Consider the following 22,861-nt stretch of genomic DNA (forward strand, 5'->3'; position numbering starts at 1 on the left):
ATGGGCACGATACCAAAGCACATCACGCTTCCTCTTCCCCACGATCCTATCTGACGGCTGGGAGCCTGTTGCATGGCTAAGGGGCACCCGCCTCCAATAGGGCGGTGAGGACTTTGAGGTGGGCAGGTGTCCAGGCAGACACGGCCACCCACATAGAAAACATGCGTGGAGGGGAGGAAAGCACGTAAGAGGTCAGGAAACTGCCACATGGAGCCCATAGGACCGTTGTCATGCGGCCGTGCTGCAGGTCACCGTGACGTGACATGATTGGTGCACGTAGTGGTTTAGCCTCCCGGGTCACCAGGCACCACGGACGAAACCTGCCTTGCTCATCAAACAGCATTTCTTCTCCTTAACCTCTCACAAAGACACCCCCGCCGTAAGTCACACGGACAACAGAAAGGTAAGCGGGTCACAACAGAATTTTTTTAAGAAAGTCCTTCCTGTACCATGCTTCCCCCAGCCCCTGTCCCCTCAAAACACAATCCAACACACATTCCTGGGTGGGCTGATGGGATACAGGGTCAGGTGTGGGGAGCCGACAAGATGGAGGTGAGCAGGTGCCAGGGTCTTTGAGAAAAGAGAAAGAAAAAGGAAAGCAGAAAGCGGAATCGGGGAAATGGAAGATTTTATTGAAAGGAAAACAAAACAAAAAAAAGCAAAGCAAAACAAAACCAGACACAATCAAGCATGGATCAGAAGATAATCATGGGTTTACAAATGGGGACAACAGTTTGGAAGGAGTGAATCGTCCCTTTTCTGAGAACTAGCGAGACCCTAACAGACACATGAAAAAAGAATATTCAGGACAATGACCCAACCTCCTCTGCCCTTGAGGAACAGCGGACCCACTCAAGTCTTCAGAGACTGGGAAGTACAACCCCAGGTCCCAGCAGGAGGAAACCCTGGCAGGCCAGGATGATCAAAACGGCTTCACCGCCCCTCCTCCAGGCAAGGTGCACAGGTACCCATGAGGCGCAAAAATAATACACCTGCAGTTTTACAACTTCATGGTGTGGGAGGGGGTGCTGTATCAGGAAAATACTGTCTGAAAAGGACCCTGAGAGGAAAAAGCTAAAAAAAAAAAATGGCACCCCTCTCGCGCCTGGGTAAATGTCACAAGAGATACAGAATCCTAAACGCCACTTTCAACTCACAAGGGCTTCCAAGCCAAGGCAGGAAGAAACAAACTGTGACCACTTGGCGGGGTGATGGGTGTGTGGGTATTGGTGAATGGGGGGAGGGCTTGGCAGGGCAGTCCTAAGCCAGGGAGCTCTACTTAATGCTACAATGAAAGAAAACAAAAAAACAAAGGGGGAGGGGAAGGTGAGTTTTCCCATAAGTCTGAGTCCCCTGACACTCAAAGGGGGGGGACCCACCCTGGAAAAAGGGTGCAGGGAACTTCAGGGAGCACCACGGGGCCCACCCTTGGCACCTGGCTCAGCTCCACTGTGCAATGTACCACACCCCCTTTAAGTGACCATCCAATCAGAACACGGGAGCCCACCGATCAGGTGGCTACCAAAAGATGTGTAGTGCTCACGGAGCTCTACTCCCCTCGCTGACACCCTGATTTCTGAGAGGCCACGGCGTTAACCTCACACCCGCCCTGCTCACGGATCTAGGTGCAATGGGGTCTCCAGACCCCACCCTTCTGCACCACCACCAGCACTCCCCACCCTATGCCAGGGACCAGCCTGCCCTCACAGGAACTCGAACCAGCAGCGCGGGTGGCTGTCACGGAAGAAAAAGGAATAGGTGCAACAGAGAGGCCCCGCGGTGCGGTGGTGCAGCAGCGACCACACCGAGTCGCCCAGGAGGGCGGAGAGGGGCCGAGGCCCACTGCGGTCACCTTCCAGCGGCTTCACGATCTGCAGCTTCTCCGGCAGGTACGAGCGGCTGCTGAAGGACATGCCGGAGAAGCCCGTGAGCTCCGAGAGGCGCGAGTGCGTGCCCAGGGACATGATGCTGTCGGTGGGCGTCAGCGACCCGCTGCGCAGCTCGCCCTTCTCCGCCAGCTCCCGGAGCTTGCGCTCCTGCTCCTCCTCGAAGAATCTCCTCTCGGACAGGTAGTTCTCTCGGCGGAGCGACAGCCGCCTTAGCGCCGTCTCCAGGTCGTGGGAGCCCGGGGTGCCCGGCGTGCCTGGCTTCTTACTGCGCTCCTCTCTGCGGGAACACGAGACAGGACAGGGGCGGCAGTGAGCACACAGCATTCTGCAGCGGGGACCAGAGACCACAGAGGTTCATCGCTCATCTGTCCGTCCGACCCGACTGGTGCAGAGGTACCAAGTTCATTAAAGTCAGATGAAGAGGGACGGGAGCCACGACATGGACCATGTAAGGCAGGCAGAGGCACCCCATCAGGGTAGCCACACTCCTCTCTGCAGGACGGGGTGATTCGCACAGGGCCCCCCCGCACCCCTCCGCCCGCTTACCCCAACTCGGCTGCCTCGGTTTCCAAGATGATGCTATTGGTCTTGTTGTCGAGGGTGATGTTGCCAACGTCACTGCCGTAGAAGCTGGACCGGGGGGTGCTGACGCAGCTGGACAGGAGGGAGTTGATGGCCGAGGACTGGTTGGAGCCGGGGATGTTCATGGGCGAGGGGGTCAGGGACCTCTGCTTGACCACCTGATTGATGCTTCTCACGGTTTCGAAGACTCTCTTCTGGTGTCTGAAGGGGCAGGTGCAACAACATTCCAGGCTGAGCAAGTGCCAGGTGAGTTCAGAAGCTACCGACCAAGGGGCCAGAAGAGCACCCTGCCTAGGACACCCTACACCCCGCCCTGCGCCCCCCCGCTTTCTCCTTGGGAGACACCACTCACGGGCTTGGAGTTCTAAAACATGAGCTACTCCCACACTCACTGAATGCAGGACTGCTGTGTGTGGCCACGGCCCAGGGGGGCTGCTGGCAGGCGCCACTGCTTTTTCCACTTCCCTAAAGTTTTCCCCTACACATGCTTGGACACTGCACAAGCCCCGGGAGCTGTGGCACTCACTGCCAAGCACGTAGTGGGGCCCCACACCACACTGGGCAACAAGTAGGCACTAACTGTCCACACAATCATGAACACAAGACTTAAACTGCATGTCTGCTCTACTTGGATGTTAATTTATTTTTTAGAGTAGAGTGGTGTTTGCATACGGCCGATGTCCCCTGGCTCTGTGTATGACACAGCTCCTTTGGGCCTGGATACAGAGAAAACAAGATGCGGCCTGGCCCAGAAGTTCCCTATCAACTGCCTTGGAGTGGGCTGAGTATCAGATCTGAACTTGAGACGAGCGATGGAGACGTTGGCAAGCCTAGGTGTTACTCAGGAAGGCATCTGAAGCCTTGGTCCTCAGCCACTGAAGAGCCTTCTGTAGCTCATGCTGCGTTCTTTTTTTCTTCCCTTAACAAATATCAAATATAAAAATGAGCAGGGCCAGCACTGTGGCACAGCATGATATGTTGCTGGTTGCAATGCTGGCATCTGATACCGGAGCGCCAGTTCAAGCCCTGGCTGGTCTGCTTACAGTCCCACTTGCTGCTGATGCAACAGGGAAGGCTCTGAGAGGTGACCCACGTGCTGGGCTCCAGCCATCAGTATGGGAAACTCAGATGGAGTTCCTGGCTCTTGGCTCTGTCCCAGCCTAATCCTGGCTGTGGTAGGCATTTGGGGGAATAAAGCGGCAAGTAGTAGGTCTCTCTCCTTCCTTCCGTCCATCACCCTTCCTACAGAGGAGATCCAAGTGCACAGCTGGGTGAACACGGAGCCTGGGTCCAGAGCCGGGAGACACGGCTCTCCTTGCTGAACCTGCTGGCCCATCTGTAGCAGGTCTTTAAGATCACACCCAAGGAGCTGGGGCCAGCCATGCCCCTTTTCCCCTCAAACCAGACCGACCGGGAGGGACTGCACTGTGCTCAGGGCTGCGGGCATCCGAGGCCCAGACGCGGCTAGCAGGGTGACCACAGGTGAGGGGAGCGCAGCACCAGGGAAGCCGTCGGGCCTTACGTGATGTCCGGAGACTCGGGCTCCTCCAGCTGCAGTTCCTTGCGCATGGTGCCCTCGATCTCGGCCGCCAGCGAGTCCTGCGAAAGACCAGAAGACACAAGCCGCCTGAGTGGCCACATGACAGCTCGGTCTTTGAAACAGGCGTGCAACCCAGGCAGCCACGGGATGCCTCTGTGTATACATCACAAGGAAGGGTCCTCACCATCCCCTGGCTTCCTGCAGGGCAAGGCCCACTCCCTACCAGCCACCTGGGGCCCGCGCACCTTCTATCAACCTGCCCGGTTCCCACCGAGCACTGCATCTCCTCCCAGGCAGACACACGGGACACCTGTGACCCCATGAGTTCTGAACGGCTCACCCGTTCTCTCTCGGAAGCCCAGGCACCGGCAGGACTGCTCTCTGCCCTGGTGGGCCATCCCCCGGTGGCCTCCTTGCTCTAGGAGGTTTCCTGGGGGGTGGGAGACAGAGTCATCCTCCTATCCCCAGCCCCTACTCCCTAACAGGCCCTTGTATTTATTCGGTAATTAGTAATTTTTGTCATTAAGCATTGAGCCCATGCAGAAGGGCCCTCTGGGGTGTGTGTGGCACCATTTTAAGCTGGCTTGTTTTTTTTTTCTGAATATTCATATTCACAGTTCTACAGAACAGAGAGCTCTGGGTGTGTGAACTGCACATACACCCAGAAGACACACATCAGATTATCAAGTTCAAAGGCACGCTGTGTGTAAGACTGGCACTTCGTGTCCTTTCACAGCTGCACTTGGCACCCATGGTGTTTTGATGCATCGACACTCACTGAGTTACTCTAAGACAGTACCTGTGACCTCCCAGTCAGAGCTCATCACAGGTGGGCTGCCCGCCTGCGTAAGGGGTGGGAATGGTCAGTCCCATTAGGGATGGGAGTGAGAGCTCGCGTTTCCCAGCCTGCACGTGCCCCCTGCATGCTGACTGTGACCTGGGGCAGAAGCCCCTGCCACGAGGCCTGAGAACTGGGAATGCAGTTGAGTTGCACTGTGCTAGTCAGGGGTTTCCGGGGATAGGGAGTGGAAGAGGCAGAGGTGGGGGATCTGACTTGGAGACACAGGTGCAGTGTTTAGGGGGCTCTGAGAGTCCACATCGATAACCACCCCCCAGCTTCAGAAACCGGGCCATGCTGACAGCTACCCAGCAAGGCCAAAGAAAGCTTTATCTCAAAGGCAGAAAAGCTGAGAACCTTCCAGAAGAAACCGAAATGTGTATTTTCAATTAACTCTTCTTGGGTGAGGGTGCAGTTGGCAGTGGGGTCGCCCCTCTCTGGCCTCTGGAGAGCTATTCATGCAATCCTTCTCTGTGGCATCCCTTATTTGTCAGTCAATTTTCTTAGAGACAGAGAAGAAGGGGATGGGGGGGGGGAGGAAGAGAGAGAGAGAGAGAGAGAGAGAGAGAGAGAGAGAGAGAGAGATTCTGCCTGACTTGAAGGTGTGGAAGCAAAGGAGAGAAGAGACGAGGGTCTGGGACAGGTGGGACCAGGCATGGCAGAGTCGGGGCTGGGAGGACGGTGGCTGCCAGGGCTCACAGACAGGAGGTGAAGAGCTCGGAGGACAGGCCCAGTTCCAGGTGGTCAGGGATGTCAGCCACATTCACGCAGTCACGCACTCCTACCTCACTTGAGGGAGTTTCTTGCAAAAGCGTTTCTCAGAGGCCACCTGGCGTTCATGAAACCATAGAAACAAAGCCTGAGTGTCGAGGAGTTCTCGGGAGTTTGTCCTTCTGGCCAGGCTGTCCATCACGATCCATCTCTCTCTCCATCACCTGTCCTTCTCCTACCCAGGATCCCTCCCGTCCTCCCGCCTCCATCCATCCAAACGTCAACTCTATTACCTGCAGTATCTGCTGTGTGTGTACTTCTCTACATGTGCTGGTACCCAACGTCAAGGAGAGATAGGGAAGACAGGGACCGCGCTTTTGAAGGGTCTTATCCCAACAGGAGATGTAATGCACTAGCTCATTCGCCTCCAACTACATGTCACAGGGTGGCAGTGGGCCAAGGGGTCTGCCTCGTGCTGCCCCCTCTCCCACGGGCAGGTTAACCTCCCAGCAAATCCCCTTCACAACCACATTCCCTTAAAGCCTAGATGCGCAGCCACGGGCCAGGCCTGACCAAGCAAGACTGTGAGGAAGTGATATGAGAACTATAAACGCACTAGGCCAGGCACAGAAACAACAACAAAATTTTAACCCATCCCAGAGCCTGAAAGTAGCCAAGATAAAGATGAATAAGAACACGAGGAAGGTACCAGTGGAACTGTATGGGCACTGTAGGAGTTCTAGAACATATTGGGGAGGCCCAAATCACCTGGTTGTTTAATAAGGTCAGAAAAAAACCCAGATATAAGGCCCATCTTCTCTTTGTCCCAGGTCCTTATTCAATCACGTTCCAAGTGAGTTTATCTTCGAAAGGCCAGGCGTAGGAGAGACAATAAGCCCGATGGTGTGCAGCACTGGCCCGGGGGCCTTAGGGGTTTGGGCCTGCCAGGGTAACTTTTGCAGGTGGTACTCAAACTTCAGTAGCTGGATCGCAAGGCTAAGACTGGAGCTGTGCTAAGCATCCACAGGGCAGAACAGGCGAGGGGGAGGAGAAGCAGGGAACGGGACTCTCGCTGGGCTCACACACCCGGGACTGGGATCCCGATCCGAGCCAGTTGGAAGGATCCAAGCACAGAGATCAGAGTGCTGGATGCAGACACATCACCACCCTTCCCCCCCGCTGCGAGCAGCCGGCCCAGCTCACCATGGGGAAGAGGCCCAGCGAGTGATAGCGGCGGGACGTTGTGTTGGGCATGGTCTTGTTGCGCAGGTTCTTCAGCTCCTCCTGGGCCTCGTGCAGCATCTCCATACACTCGGCGTACTTGTCCTCCAGCTCACGCAGCTGCAGGGGTGGCGGGGAGGGGTAAGATACGGGGTGAGGACACCGAGCATCACCCTGTCGGGGTGGGGGTGGTAGGGAGCAGGCACGCCTTCTGGCTCAGAGACAGAGCAGCCTTTTCACCCGAGTCGCACCCTGGGGCAACGGGCTACCCTGTGAATGCCCAGGGCTGGCTTATATTTTTCCCTTGGGGTGAGCTGACAGACTGAGAAATCCCCCCAAACACTTGAATCACGTGCACACCATGGAGCCCAAAAGAGCCTCCAGTGGGGAAGAACAGCCAAGCCACCACAATGGTAGCTGAGCCTGTGACTTGGAGCCTGGCAGCATGTATACACGTGTGTTGTGTGTGTGTGTGAGCACGCAGTGTGGCCAACTGGGAACAGTTCTTAGGGGCAGGAGGGAAGCCTGTGCATGCCACACACAATAGTAACAGGTGGCTGCAGACTCAATCAAGCCTGGAAGGACACGGTTCCGAGTCCAGCGACATTTGAGTCGGTGTTGGCACGGTCAGGATGGACCCAATGACGGCCCATCCCGGGGGGCTCTGATGCACTGGGGGGCCCCAGAGAGAGGAAGGCAAGCTCCTCACCTCCGCCGTGAGCTGCCGCTGGGCGTCCTTCGCGGCCCCCAGGTGCTGCACGAGCTCCTCATTTTCCACTGCACACTGCGAGAGGATGGAGAGACAGCACTTGCTCTCTTAACGGAAGAAACGCAGGCAGGCCCGCCCAACCCGTGAAGGTCTCGTCGTGTGTCTCCGGGCTATGTGACCGCACAGGCCATAGCTTTCCTACCCTGCCATTCCTTCCTGGCCACTGGCCCCACAGCCGTCAGTTTCTGCTCACTGCAAAGGCTCAGTGGTGGAAACTGAACTGGTTTCATCACTTCCATGAAAACCCACCAGGGACCTCGCACAGCCGTAGGACGTATCAAGAGCACAGAGTGGAAGGCAAAACACGAGGCCTAAGGGCCCCTAAGCTAGAGTCCCAAACGCCAATTGCTGCACCTTTTCTGAAAGAATCTACTCTCTGTAGGTGATGCACAGCAGACAGTGGCCCTAAGGAAGGCCCTGTGAGCCTTTAGGTCAAAGCCAAGCCTTTCCTCCAAGCGACTAGGCGATGACACGGCCCTCCAGCCCAGCCATCTTGCCACTGACCAAGCACGGCCAGGGCAGCAGGGCAGCCTCACCGCTTTTGCTTTCTTCTGCAGATCCACGATCTGGGACAGCAGGTGTGTGATCTCCTCCTGCTGCCGGGCCGCGTCCTCTGTCTTCTTGGCCAACTCCTCCGAGATGCTTGCGATCTGGACATTGGCATCCCCTTGGACAGAGAGATGAGAGTCACGCGTGGGAGTGAGAAAATGACACAGTATGTCGGACACGCCAGCATCCCCAAAAGGGGACAGCTTCGTGTCCCAGCTGCTGCACTTCTGATCTAGCAACCTGCTGAGGCGCCTGGGAGAGCAACAGAGGATGGCCCAGGTGCTCAGGGCCACTGCTACCCATGTGGGAGACTTGGAGGAAGCTCCTGGCCCAGCCCTGTCCATGAAAACCATCTGGGGAATGACACAGTGGATGGAACATTAATCTCTCTCTCTCCTTCTCTTTGTAACTTACATTCAGAGCCATAACTCATGTCACAGGACCTGAATGGGAGGGCTGTGTTTCACATACTTACTGCAGCAAAAACAGTCCGTTGGTCCTTTTATTGTAACTTGAGCCAGCAGCCCAGGGCCCAGCATGGTAGCCTAGTGGCTAAAATCCTTCCCTTGCATGTACTGGGATCCCATGTGGGCACCGATTCTAATCCTAGTTGCTCTACTTCCCATCCAGCTCCCTGCCTGTGGCAGTCAAGGACGGCTCAAAGCCTTGGGACCCTGTACCTGCATGGGAGACCCGGAAGAAGCTCCTGGCTCCTGGCTTTGGATTGGCTCAGCCCTGGCCGTTGCAGCCACTTAGGGAGTGAACCAGCAGACAGAAAATCTTTCTCTCTGTATATCTGCCTTTCCAATAAAAATTATAAATAAATCTTAAAAAAAAAAAAAAAAGAGAGAGAGCGAGCAGCCAGAGAGGACTTAAATTACAAAGCCCAGATCTTGCCTCCAACTTTTGCCTCCAAATTATGAGCAAGCACTTTTTTTCCCTACCTCTTCCGCATGTTAAGTAAATCTAGTATTCCAGCAGAAACCCCAAATTAAAATTAAAGACCCATCTCAGCAACAAATTAAGATCTTGTATGGCGACACCCGGGCCCTGATTCCTAAGCAGATGGGGTGTGCCACACCAGGCCAGTGGAGGGGGCTTCTCGTCTCAAAAAAATGTGCGGCTGGGCTGTGGGCTGGCAAGGAGAGTGCCCTTTTGCAAAGGTGACTTTGGGCCACAGCAGTGGCAGGAGTCGGGAGCGTGGAGCAGGCAGCAGGCAGCACACTCGGGAGGCGGGGCCCAGCACATACTCAGCTCCTTCACACAGTCGCTGATCAACTGCTGCTCCTTCTCTTCGTAGGTGATGGTCTCCGTCTTCAGCTGGCAGGCCTGTGGACACGACCTAGGTCAGAGCGCTGGCACTCACACCTGGACAGGTGCGGCAGGCACGGGCTGGCTGAAGCACCAGGCATGGGTTCTCCTGGGAGACCGCCCTTCAGCACCTGCCCACCTGTCCACCATCACACCTTCAAACACACCATGTCCATCTGAAGGCTCCAGGGGACTCTGTTTCAGAGCGGGGATTCTGAATACCGAGGAGCCGTACCACGCTGTGGTGCCACGAGAGGGCGCCAGAGGGCCTGCTCTAAAAGCACTGGGTTCACCTGCTACTTTGAGACCTCTGCCTGCCTAAGATTTGGCAGGTCACCTCAAAACAGTGGCACCTGCACCTGGCATGTGGCAGGCCCTGGACAGGGAGGCGTGAGGGTGGAGTGACAAACTGTAGTTTTCAGCTTTAGTAAGAACAAGGTCTGATAAGGAAGCATTGGAATTCAGAGACCCAGGGGCTCCCTTGGGACCTCGGAGAGCTTGCCCAAACGGTAGGAGGAGAGGGACAGAGAGGTCCCGAGGAAACGCACAGTGTTTCTGAGCTCTCAAGCTCCAGTCTCAGAGACAGACTACACTCCAGCAAACAGAGGCCGGGCAGGCAGCAGGGATCTGTAGCTGGGACCAAGATTCCCTCGGCCACCTTTGGCTGATGCTCTCGACAAGGGGTCAAACTGCCAGGGCCTCAGGGAGATGCAGGGAGGGGCAGTGTCGGACCCAGCATGGGCTGCAGCCCTGGCTGTGCCCCCAGCTGGCAGAGGATCCCCTCTCCCGCCCCAGCATCCTCTCCAGTTGCTCTGGGCTTGTATCTCTCATCAGTACATGAGCAGCAAGAATCAGCCGTGCAGGAGGCCACCTTGCTGCATCTGTACAGGAGGCTCCGCCCAGCGGGTGACAAGTTCAAGGTGACAGGGCATCCGGCCTACTGGAGAGACCCTGGGCCCAGCTAGCCTCAGGCCCAGCCTGACACTGAGGGCCCGATCAAAGGGTCACCAAACCTTCCAGCTAGAGGGCATCCAGTCACCACTGGCAAAGACAAACTTGGCTCAGAGGGCAGTGGGTGCAGGGAGGCCTGTTGGGCTGAGCTAGCCCCTGGCTTTGACATTCACCAACACATGACCTTGGGGACCGGAAACCGCCCAGCAGGCCAGGGCTGGGTTTCTTTATTGTTCATGAGAATCCAAATAATCGACTTGAGCCTTGTGAAGGTGTTTAAAAATAGAAAGGAAAAAAAAAAGAGTAGGCAAAGTGCCTGGCACAGTGCCTTGCTAAGAGAAACTACTGAAAAGTACAACCCCCAACCTTCACAACTGTCCCCAAGTGCTCCCGGGTCCCACCCTGGGGGCAAACCAGAATGGCAGAAATAGAAGGTTCTCCGGATCACTTCCCTGGGGGCTCTCCCCAGTCTGGCTGTGGCCCTGGCTGTGCACGAGGTGGGTTTGTGGCTCTGCCCAGGGTTGGGGAGTGGGCAGGATGCACACAGACTTCTTTGCGAACTGCGTGGGAACTGGGGCCAGGGCCCAGCAGGGATGGCGTGGTGAGGGCCGGGGCTGGGCGTCACCTCGGACCGCAGCACCACATTCTCCTCTTCCAGGTCCTTGAGCTTCTTCTGCAGGGAGTCCAGGTGGAAGTAATTTTGCACCGAGGAGGAGGACTCGTTTCTCTTCAGCCTGGGGAGGGGTAGCAAGCTCATCGCATGCCTCGGGGTCCCCTGGCCGGCCTCGGGGAGGCACAGACGGGATGCTTGCTGCCGGGCAGCAGGAACAGCAGAGACCCAGAAAGACTGCATCCCACCCTTGGGAAACCATGGCAGCCACAACCCCCAACACAAGGGCCGAATTGGCTCCATCTTTAGGCCACACGTCTCAGGGACGGCTGTGGGGTTCCCTAACACGTGCAGGGTGCCTCCCTGTGGCAAGCCCTCCGCCTGTGCCTCTCATATGGGAAAGCCTATGGCCTGGTCTGCAGGAGGCGATCAGCATGCCCTGTCTAGGGGGGGCTCCCAGCACCCTTCCCTTCCCCCGAGAGGCCCCTCTGGGGACTTACGGCGTGGAGCACACCGACTCGGGTTCGCTCTCCTCCGCAGCGCTCGTGTAGAATTGCAGTAGCTCATCCTTCATGCACAGCTCGTGCCGGAGCTGGGACACCTGCAAAAGCGAGCCCATGGCCTGCTTCCTGCAAGGCCGGTGACAAGCTCCTCATGCTGGGACAATGGGCGGCTGATGAGGGCTGAGCACAGGAGGGAGGCGCAGAGAGCTTCGAGGCTCTAAGGGGTCATGGCCGAGCAGGCAGCTCTGGGCTCAGGCCAGGGGTGTCCTGGGTAGGGGGAGAGGGGGAATGGAGAAGACACAGGCTTCTGCTCACCCCTCCCCAGCTCCAGAGCCCACGCACACTCCATCCCTCACCTCTTCCCTGATGTGTTCCACCTGTTCCTCCAGCAGCTCGTTCCTCTCCGTCAGGGTCTTGTTCTTCTTCAACAACGACTGGCCGATGCGAGCAGCCAATTCTAGATCCCGCTCTTTCTAAGAAAGGGCAGAGGGAGACCGGGCAGTCAGCAGGAGCCTGGCACGTCCAATGCGGACCTCAAGGGTATCGGGCAGCGACACGGCAGTGTCCAAAAAAAGTAAAACCTGCCAGCAGACAGTGGTTTGCAGTGATGTTTAGAATTTGTGCAATGTTCTATCCTGCAGGTGCCAGGGCAAATGCCCAAAGTAATGTTAAAATGGTCTTGCCTTAAAGCCAAGAGCTGTCAGAGAGAGCTGACATTGGTGGGGAAGGGCAGGGAGTTACTAAGTTCTTTACCTTTGCTTGCTAGGAAGCAAACAAGTTTAAAGTTACTACAAAAAAAACCAAGTCACTTTTTGTTTCTATTTTGCTATCAGAGGGGGATACTCAGGCTTTAAAAAAATTAGTGAGTTTCAGGCCCAGTGTGATAGCCTAGTAGATAACATCCTCGCCTTGCATGCACCAGGATCCCATATAGAAGCCAGTTCTAATCCCAGCAGCCCCACTTCCCATCCAGCTCCCTGCTTGTGGCCTGGGAAAGCAGTCAAGGACGGCCCAAAGCCTTGGGACCCTGCACCCGTGTGAGGGACCCAGAAGAAACTCCTGGTTCCTGGCTTTGGACTAGTTCAGTTCCAGCCATTGCGGGCCACTTGGGCAGTGAACTAGCAAACGGGAGACCTTTCTTTCTGTATCTCCTTCTCTGTAAATCTGACTTTCCAATAAAGAAGAATCTTAACAAACAAAGGACTTTCGTTGTGCAGTTTAGGGCAGAGAAAAAGCTGGGAAGGGGTCTTGGGTCTCTCTCTCCCCTGACCCTGGCATTTCACCTCCCTGGCCCCAAGCTCTGGCGAGGCCTGGCCACTCTGCAGTGAGGGATGTTCTGGTCACCCTCCCTCCAGTGCTATCATGCTTGTCACTGTAACTGACATTTGCTTTCCATGAAGCACAACAGCGTGGGACTGAAAATGCCAACACATTTTCATACAGAAACTCGCTGACCTCGTGGGTACCCGTGTAAGAGCAGTGGGTCACACTGAGGTGAGCTTCTTACAGCAGGTGTTGCTCACATTGTGATGGATGACCCCACACTCAGAGCTGGGGCTCTGTTGGACAGAAGGGCAGGACAGCTGAGCTGGCCTTGGAAGAATCTAGCGTTAGCCATTCATCGAGTTGCAAGATGAGCCAGTGTCCGCGGCGTTTACTTCTAACTTCTTGAACATGCAACCCCTGCTCTTCCAACACGACGGCAGCGCATATCCTACTGCTAATTACAGGAAGGTCATCGACTCAGGAGCACAGCGGTGGGGTCAAGGACAACTGGGGAGTGGGCGGGATTCTGGACTTCTCTAGCTCCCTCATGCAGAACATGGTCTCTCTTCCCTTCCGTTGGGCTGTTACTAACTCAGTCCATGGCACATGTGGACAGGGCCTTTCCAAGGGGCCGGGGCGTGGGACAATGCCAGACCAAATAAGACCCTCATTTCTGGGCGTCTACTCATGCTGGCCATTGCCTACTGAGAGGGATCCTTGACTCACAACCCCTTGTCACGTCCCACTCAACAGTGGAGTTTACTTAGTAGCTAAGAGGAAAGAATCCCAACAGTTGTATGAGGGAACTTAGAGAATTCTCATCTCAAGGCCAGACCCCAAACTCTGCATGCGGTCCAACTGCTTCCGGCTGGCTCGCATGCAGCTGGGGCTGCAGTGCCAACAGCCACTTCTCTGCTCAGGTCTGGCCTCCATAAACCTGACTCAAGTCAATCCAATTCCTCCACTGGAGCAGGCGCTCGTGCTGAACCTGCTTGGTGCCCATCGGCTCGCTGCCCGACTGCCCGTCCTGCACTGTCTTCCTACATCTACGCTGCAGGGTACAGCCACCATCACGCATGCCCTGGCCACAGCCTGTTTGCGCATCTCACTGTAAACCAATCAAGCAGAAAGCTACAACCCCTCCCAGAGCACCCAAGAGCTGCACAAGGCTTCCCAGGGCACAGAGGGTGAGTGTAGAAGAGGCAGGGTGGGGGTGAAGTGAGCGGTCAGGGGAGAAGCTTAGTCATGAAGCCCATCCCCCACTGATACCTCAAACCGCAGCCCTGAGTTTGGCTTGGCTCCCCTGCAGGCTCTTGCTCTTTCTACACAGGATGCTGTGGTCTTTTCCTTCTTTATTATTAACATCTAGAATGTTCTAGTATGTTCTCACCTCCAGGAGTGGTGTGCAGGACCTTGCCAGATGCACCCAGTACAGTGCAAGTGGATCCAGCCATGCCACTGGCGTCCCCATGTGACCTTCTCTTCCTCTGAGTCAACAGCTTCCCAGCTCCCTCCTTAACCCCCAGCTCTGAATAGGACAGAGGACATCCTGACACCTGCCCGGCCATACACACTGTCCCCATTTTTGCAACATCCAAGACATGGGATCACCCCCCGTGTCCACAGATGGGCAAGGGGATTAAGAACATGTGGGAATATTACTCAGTGCTTAAAATGAATGGAACTCTAGTCATTATAAAGAACACTCGTTGCTGGGTGGGCGAAAGTGAGAGGTCACAATCAAAATCTCAATGAAGTGAAAAATTTAAACCATGGATTGTAGCAGCGTGTGTCTCTCATTTTGCCGAGGCAACAGCTTGGCTGGGTTCTTCTTTGAGAAGTACAGGAGGGTAGAAGCTAGCCAACAGGCAATGGATGTTCGAAAGCCGACACAACAAGTAGGAAATGTCCACTGGGCTGAGTGACAATGAGAATAACATACTCTTGATCAATTCCTTCCGGCCCTAGGATACAAGCTCCTGAAATGAGGCAGGAGGGGCTCACTGTAACTGTACATTCCCTCTTTTTGGTGATGCTTTGCTTAAAATGACTGTAGCTTTAGTCTTGCTTCTTTTTTTTTTTTTTAAACCAATGAACTTGCACTGTGACACCCACCCGCAACAGGAACAGCCAGCCTCGTGCCCTCAGCAGGTGAGTCATCCCATTCACTGATTTCAGGATAAACAGCGTGACTAAGGAGCAGGGCAGCCTCCCCATTCCTGAGGAGGAGCTGAGCCCGGCTCAGAGGTGCATCCTGGCCAGTGGCCAGCCAGGGCTTGCCTCAGAAACCTTGTTCTTTAAAACCAGTAGCGTGCTCACCACACGGGCCAAGCGGCTCCCTCCCTACCTGTCCCGTGGCAGGTGCACAAACCAGCACCATTGACAGAGGAGGCAGAGCTGGAGTGCAGAAAGGTATGGGCCTGGAGCAACCATCTCAAGACGAGGCTGGTTAGGCGGTCACCAGCAAACCCGCCCAGTTCCATGGAAAGGCAGGGAACTCTGATTCTTATCAGGGCAAGGAACATAATGGCACCTGCTTCATGCAAAACCCTGAGATACAGACACACCCACACAATAACCTTCTGGAAGATAAGGCCATGCAAAGAACCAAAGAGACTGCCCAGGGCCCGGCACCATGGCTTAGTGGATAAATCCTCGCCTTACATGCGCTGGGATCCCATATGGGCACCAGTTCATAACCTGACTGCTCCACTTCCATCCAGCTCCCTGCTTGTGGCCTGGAAAAGCAGCAGAGGATGGCCCAAAGCCTTGGGTCCTGCACCCACATGGGAGACCCTGAAGAAACTCCTGGCTCCAGGCTTGGGACCAGCTTAGTTCTAGCCATTGCAGTCCCTTGGGGAGTGAACCAGGGGATAGAACATTTTTCTGTCTGTCTCTCCTTCTCTCTGTAAATCTGCTTTTCCAATACAAATATATAAGTATTAAAAAAAAGAAAGAGACTGCCCATCCAAGCTCCCCAGTTCGTTCTTTAAGATGAGGCCACGTTGGGCCCGGCGGCATGGCCTAGCGGCTAAAGTCCTCGCCTTGAATGCCCCAGGATCCCATATGGGCGCCGGTTCTAATCCCGGCAGCTCCACTTCCCATCCAGCTCCCTGCTTGTGGCCTGGGAAAGCAGTCGAGGATGGCCCAAAGCTTTGGGACCCTGCGCCCATGTGGGAGACCCGGAAGAGGTTCCTGGTTCCTGGCTTTGGATCGGCGCGCATCAGCCCGTTGCGGCTCACTTGGGGAGTGAAACATCGGATGGAAGATCTTCCTCTCTGTCTCTCCTCTCTGTATATCTGGCTTTCCAATAATAATAAAATCTTTAAAAAAAAAAAAAAAGATGAGGCTGCGCTCCTTCCATGGCTGTGGTCACTCAGCGGGGGCGGGCAAGGCAGGAATAGATTCCTGACATGGGCATCAGTGTGAAGGGCTCAAACTGTCCTGGGAGGACATGGTCAGGTGCAGCGAGCCGGGACATGGTCACGGCCAAGGTTAGCAGGCCAAGGACTATGACAGGCACACTTCCTCCTGGGGAGCACACCCTGCAGGGGAGAGCCTGTGTTTTGAGTTCCAGCTCTGCTCAGGACTGCATCCCTCAGGAGTGTGTGTCTCCGGGAGATGCTGAAGGTATCACTGAAGCTGAGCCAAGTGCAGTTCAGGTTCCCGGACCACAGGGATGGCCTTGGCATTAACTAAAGGTAGGGCTGGAGGACCTGGCTCACTAAAGACGATGACCTCCCCACCCCCGACAGTGGTATTCGACACGGCTTTCCCTCCTCTCTTCCTGGGACCATGCAAAGGAACAGCTGTGATCTGAGTTCATTCTCAGATTCGAGAGCAGACCCAATGGCCTACAGGTTAGCACCTGCCTGCAAGAGCTGATTCGGAGTTGGGACCAGTGTTGGAGGATGGGTGCTTTTACTCAACAAGCCTTTTCTAAGATCCCGGCTTTGCTGGTCCTGTTCTAAGAGCACCAAAACATCAACGGGATAAAATCGGAATGGCATGACACATTCAGCCTATTTGGGCACTACTGTACTTTGTATCATTAATATCTGTGTCTAGTATCATTTATATTGAAAAAAATCTCAAAAAGCTGCACCAAATTACCGCTGCAAAGGCCTCCTCAACTCCTGGTTCGAAAAACACAGTTACGAACATGAGGAGACCCTGCGAGGCCCTGCTCTCCAAGTCTCCTCGCTGACGCCGACAGCCACGTGTGCCTTCACCAGCAACTCCTTCCACCTTCTCGCCAGGTGCTTACCTCCTCCAGAAGCCGAGTGACAGCATCAATGTCATTGTACGTCTTAGTCATCTGGCCAACTCTTTCAGCGCATAAAACTGCAAGACATGGAAGGGACAGTGTGAGACTCCCGGGTTGTACCCTTGAGCACCCTAAAGTTGTGTGTGTGTGAGGACGAGGGGCCACAGGTTTTCCTGGGTTCAACTCATGCTGTAGTCAACATTATTGGCTTTTGTTTCCCATTTCCAGGTATGAGGTTGAAGCTCGGAGGGGGTGAGCGTTATCTCTGGGAAATCTTACATTGGCAGGGGAGGAAGGGCGTGCGGGCACACGCATGTGCATATGTAAAGGGGATGTGAGGGCCAGGCAGTGCGTGGAAAGGGCTCTGGCCTCCTCTAAACCCAGCACGGGTGCAGGCATACTCAGGTGGCAGCACAGTCCCTGTATGGAAATTACCAGAAGGGTGCAAAGGGTCTGGCCCCTGGTAGCCACATGAGCCCCACCTGCGTGGACAGAGGCGGTTCCTTCTGGAAACACCAACAGGAGTGCAGTGAGTGGCACGGCACCCTCTGCCTGTCTTATCATGACACTGAGGCTAAGGAACAATTTCAGCAGCATGGAAAGCAGGGCGATCTATTTCAAAAATATAAACCAAAATGACTCTCCCTCCAAGCCTCCCTCCCCGGCTCATGGCACTACCATGTTACAGATACAATTTACTGCCATCACAGGAGGCAGTGCAAAGGCCACTGCACCACTGTTGCCTTTTTTCTCCTTCCATTGGAAAAATAAAAGAAGGGTTGTAACATAAAAGAAGGTTCCGGTCGATTATATATAATCTTGGGGTTGTCTTACTTTAAACAGATAGCAAAGACTAGACTTGCAGGTCAACAAGGTGGGAGGGAGGAGTGAAGGCTGACTTAGGGTCAAAGTGACAAAGTACATCTGGTCTTTGGAACCTGTCGCTCTAGGGTGGAACAGTAATTTCAGCGATGCTTTGTGAGGGAGACTTACCCTCCACTGGGGCGGGTAACACTTTGGCAATGACTCACACACTCGGTTAATAGCCCAGGGGAGGTAGCTTGGCAATGCCATGCTGTACGGAGTCCAAGGCCAGAGCATTACAACTAGCCAGGGGCAGCTGGAATTCAATAGGTCTCTAAATATTTCATTAAATGCAAGCAGACATCACCCTGGTGGGTGAGCTCAGAGAAATCTGACCTGCTGGAATGATTTCCTAGCTGAAGGAAGAGGAAAGGACCCAAAATCTGGGTCTAAATCAGAAACTTTAGCCTCAAGGAACCTCAGAGGTGGGAATTTGGGCTCCCCTCCCCTAACCGCCTGGGGCTGCTATCCACCCAGGCCTTTCACCCAGAGGCCCTCCTTTCTCCTGAAGGCAAAAGTGTATTCCCTCGGGACACTTTCTTCCACGCTTTCCCTCCCACCCCCACCCTGCCCAGAGCGGTCAGGGAGTGAGTGGCATTGGGGATCGATAAGCCTGGAATTAAGTATCTGCTCCGGCTTGAGCTGGCTCATGGGTTGGAGGTCAGGTACAACCCTGAAGTGTAGATTTCCATGCCATCAGCAGGCATGCACAGTTCCCGTGAGAACACAGGGACATCCTGCCAGGGAGTAAGAGTTGGAACTGCCACTTCTCTGTTGCTGTGCCAGTCCGAGACAACAATCACCCCTCCAGCTGAGTTTCTGAAGGAAGGTCATTCTGAGGATGTCTGTCATTCGTCATGTAAGGCTACACTATGTGGTCCTAAGAGATAATGCAGAGATCCCACAGGCCCTGTAGCAGGTGCCTGCCTAAGTCACATCACATCACAAAAGGGATGCTGACACCAAGATGAGCCGCAACCTCACGCTGATTTCCTGAGTTTTAACTGCACTTGCATGTGAGTGTGTCTGTGTGGCACTACACAGTTTTAATCCTCTATGCAGGTTTGTGGATCCACAACCACAAAGATCCCTTCGTGCTGTCCTTTGATAGAGCAAATTTTAAAAATCTTGATAATTATTTTTAATAACTGAACTCAACACAATGCCCACGTGGGCCAACACTCTCTACGGCACTGCTTTCCTGGGAGCAGGCAGTCACACAGTGCCAGGAGGCCAGGTAGGTATGCCTTGTCACATGTCCCCGACATGGTACCTGCAGCTGGGCGTCTAGCCACACAATGTCAGAGGCATCAGTGAATAAAACCATGACAAATGACCCCCAGCCATGCAAGTCTGATCATTCCAGTTGTGTTTTTAAAGATATATACAATCCCAGTGAGAGGAGGGAATGGGGAAGAAAAATGCATAAATTTATAATGCATGAGAAACAATAAGGCTAGCATCACACATACTAAATTTGGATAAGATTACAAGTTTTCATTTTCTTGTGTGTATGTGTGTGTGTTTAGGGGTCTTGTTAGTAACTCTACACTGACAGCAAAAAAAAAAAAAAAAAAAAAATAAGTACTTCAACATTTTCCAGAAAGTACACAGTTAACAACTGCTAGGCATGGACACTGTGCTTTGATCAGCTTAGGGTGACTAGATGACCTGGTTCCAGCTGACCTCCACTGTGCCCACTGACCTTGACCGGATGCTATTCACAGCCCTCAGTAAGGCAACCTCATGTGAGCCTTTGAGCCTCTCTAAGGGGTAGGCACGGACATCACCACATCTACAAACTGGAAGCCAAGGCTCGGAGAACTGCAGCAACTTGCCCAGTGACCCAAGGCCAACAAGCAGCCAAGTTTAAGCTTCAGATCAGAACCCCCTTCCTCCTGCCTAGCAGAGGCAACAGCTGATGTTTATGGCACCCCTACTATGCCAAAGGACTTACTCTGCTTCCTCAATTAAGCTCCACCATCACCCCGCAAGGAAAGCACAGAGAGCAAGAAACAGAGCCACTGTGACGTGAACAATCCGACATTCAGGACCCAGCCAAGGTCATGGAGCGGGAAGAGAGGCTGCACTGCAGGGCTGGTGAGGGGAGGGGAGCAGCCTGGCTCCCGCACCCACAGACAGCAAGGGCAGGGCAGGGCCAGCACAGCTCAACAAGGTTAAGGACATGGGCAAACAGGGTGAGACGCACGTGCAGGAGACAGAGGGAAAGAAAGAATTCCTGATCTTGGAGGCCTGTGTTTTCCTAGGAGACTCTCCCAAGGCCCCTGGAAGGCCAAGTTTCCTGGTCCTTGCAAGGAGGGGTGGGGGGCAGGGCGAGGGTAAGGAGGGTAGGAAAATTACAAGCCTGGCCTTGACAGGACTGGGCACCGGCTACACTTGGCAGGCCCAGGCTTTTCAGGCCTCCACCAACGGTGCTACTGTCACCCGGCTTCTCTCGGCGGGAACAACAGCCAAGGTTGAGTTCTGTTTCTCACCCAGGGAGTGTGTCCATGCACATTCAGGCCCCCTCAAAAAATGTGCCCTTGCCCCCTGCCCCAGAAATCAAGAAGCAGCCATACGTTCATACAACAACTTAGTATTCCAAAAACAATGGAGTCTTACATTAAGGCTTATTCCTGAACTCCACTTTTGAGATGCTCTTGTAAATTTAACATTTTCTTCTTTGTCTGCTCCTGCCCACAAGGGCAAGAGGCATGGGTTTAGAACTCGACAGCCATAGCTAAAAAGCTTCCCATGAAATGAGCATGTTTCCCTTCATGTCAAGTTTCCAGGCCATGACAAAATACACATCCTGTGAAGCTCTGTGCACTTGTTTGCAATCTAATACACCCTTGCTCTGCTTAAAAACCTTCACCAAGACAGCCACTGCCTTCCAGGAAGAGGCCTCAACCTATGGGACACGCAGGGACCAGCCTCACCTGGTCCTACCCCCCCACCGCCCCCACAGTGCCTCCTCACCTACCACCCGGGCGCATCCAGAGCATCTGCAGCCAGTGATGCCCTTGCAAGTGTCTGGCCTGGCACACACGCACCCGCGTCTTCCTTCTGCAAGGGCTGTCTTCCTCCCACGTCTCCATCCGGGAATTCCCTGCCCCTCCTGTGGCCAGCCAAGATGCTCCAGCTGGCGCCCAATTGGAGCCTCAGCCTTTCTGTCCGCTTTTTGTAAAAGCTGCAGTTTTTCCAGTCTGCTGCAGACATCAAGACCAGGCTGATTGGGCAAAGCGCTTCTGACAAGGGGCCACCTTTATAAATGCCTGCTGCGACTCAGCTCACAGCAGCGGCTCTTGCTGATCTCAGCCAGACGCAGAGGGGGATGCCGAGTTAGACCCATCTGTACCCCCAGCCCCTTACTGCTTTCTCACGGGGAAATATGGGTTCTCATGAACTGTGCGAGGTCACCGAAGACAGATTCTTGCAGTCTCCTTGGGAGTTGTCAGCGGGAAACGAATGCAAATGATCACACAGACACAAACCTATGTGCAACTGGTGAACAGCAAATAAAACGTGTCCTCATGTCTGTGATGGGGCACTACTAGGTCAAGCAAAAGAACACAGTTCCAACGCATGCCATGGTGTGGATGAAGCTCAAAATGCTACACTAACTCAAAACCACCATCTACTATGTAAAGCTATTCCCACAGGGTACCAAGAAGCAAACCACAGAGCTTGGAAGCAGGCAAGTGATTTTCTAGAACCGAGGGTGGGAATGTGAGATTTTCTAGAACCAAAGGTGGGAGTGCGAGTTGGCTATAAAAAGCTCGAGAGACAATTCCAGGAACATGCAAAGCCCTCAAATTGGATGACGGAGATTGTCACCTGACTCAGTAAATTTACTCAAAACCACTGGCCTGTCCAGTTAAACAGAATGAATTTTTGTTTCTAACATTATTCTTGGAAGGCAGAGTTATAAAGAGAGGAGGGAGGAGAGAGACACAGAGAAAGCATCTCTCCACTGGTTCACTATTCAAATGGCTGCAACAGCCAGGGCAGGTCAAATCCAGGAGCCTGAAATTCCATTACATTCTCCCATACAGGTGCCAAGGGCCCAGAGACTTGGGTCAGCTTCGGCTGCTTTCCCGGGGCATTACCAGGACTTGCTGCGCTGTGACGCTGGTCCAATAAAATGAGTGAATGCTACTGCGTGCGAAGTAGACCTCAACATTTTATGCTGCCAAATAACATGCAAACACGCACTGCAAACATATTCCAACTACTTCCTTGTGGCACAATGAAGTGCAGACATCCTTGGTAGTATTTCAGCCCCTGCCTGAGCCTTCCCCGTGAGGCAGCAAAACTGCTTAGGGGATCGCTCATCACCCATGAGCACTTGATGAACACTGAACTGCTGCCTGGGATGCCAACATCCCACAACAGACAGCCTGGGGTCCAGTCCTTTTCTCTGCCTCCGACTTCTGCTTCCTGTGAGGGTGCACCCTGAAAGGCTTCGCGTAATGCTGTCAGTAGCTGTGAGAGACCTGGATAGGGCCCCTGGCTCCTGGCCTAGCTGGGCCCAACCCTCGTTGTTGCAAGGCATTTGGGGATTCAATCAGTGGATGGTAGCATGTATGCTCTCTCTTTTCCTTTCAGCTACATAAAATAAATAAAGAAAAACTAAAAAGAGAAGAAGAAGCCAGCACTGATGAGACACACATACATGTTCTCATTTGGCCTCAAGGAGAAGAAGTTATTTTCAACTTGCAGAACTGTCCTTAAAACCTGGTCAGAAGGGTGAAAAAATTCACAGCACACGCATAAGGACGCAGAGGGCCATCCTGTCCAATGACTGGGAGCCCCTTGTGAGCTCCCGGGCACACACAGCTCTTCCCAACACCTCTGCAGTCCCTCACCAGGTACTGTTCCTCAGTGTTTATTTAAAACAGAATTTAGACCCAACAGTACAAGTGAATTAGCTCCCAACACCTGTAAGACTCGCTACTTCTTGGTTTCCCAAAGATACAAAAGAGAACTA

General features: G+C 54.0%; 1 protein-coding gene across 9 annotated transcripts in view; it reads right to left on the reverse strand.

The window, feature by feature from the left end:
- TRAK1 (trafficking kinesin protein 1) overlaps nucleotides 1–22,861 on the reverse strand; it is a 93,944-nt gene that overhangs the window by 13,973 nt on the left and 57,110 nt on the right. For all 9 annotated transcript variants that reach the window (XM_058679137.1, XM_036497503.2, XM_058679136.1 and 6 more), the window contains 11 exons: nucleotides 17,008–17,084; nucleotides 11,831–11,947; nucleotides 11,472–11,572; nucleotides 10,987–11,095; nucleotides 9,350–9,428; nucleotides 8,087–8,217; nucleotides 7,491–7,565; nucleotides 6,764–6,901; nucleotides 3,994–4,070; nucleotides 2,436–2,672; nucleotides 1,853–2,166 (listed from right to left, as the gene is read on the reverse strand). In XM_058679137.1, coding sequence (XP_058535120.1) covers nucleotides 1,853–2,166; nucleotides 2,436–2,672; nucleotides 3,994–4,070; nucleotides 6,764–6,901; nucleotides 7,491–7,565; nucleotides 8,087–8,217; nucleotides 9,350–9,428; nucleotides 10,987–11,095; nucleotides 11,472–11,572; nucleotides 11,831–11,947; nucleotides 17,008–17,058 — 1,429 coding nt within the window. In that variant the 5' untranslated portion in view covers nucleotides 17,059–17,084. The remainder of the gene's footprint in view (nucleotides 1–1,852; nucleotides 2,167–2,435; nucleotides 2,673–3,993; nucleotides 4,071–6,763; nucleotides 6,902–7,490; nucleotides 7,566–8,086; nucleotides 8,218–9,349; nucleotides 9,429–10,986; nucleotides 11,096–11,471; nucleotides 11,573–11,830; nucleotides 11,948–17,007; nucleotides 17,085–22,861) is intronic.

This window comes from Ochotona princeps, chromosome 21, assembly GCF_030435755.1.
Source record: "Ochotona princeps isolate mOchPri1 chromosome 21, mOchPri1.hap1, whole genome shotgun sequence".
NCBI lineage: Eukaryota > Metazoa > Chordata > Mammalia > Lagomorpha > Ochotonidae > Ochotona > Ochotona princeps.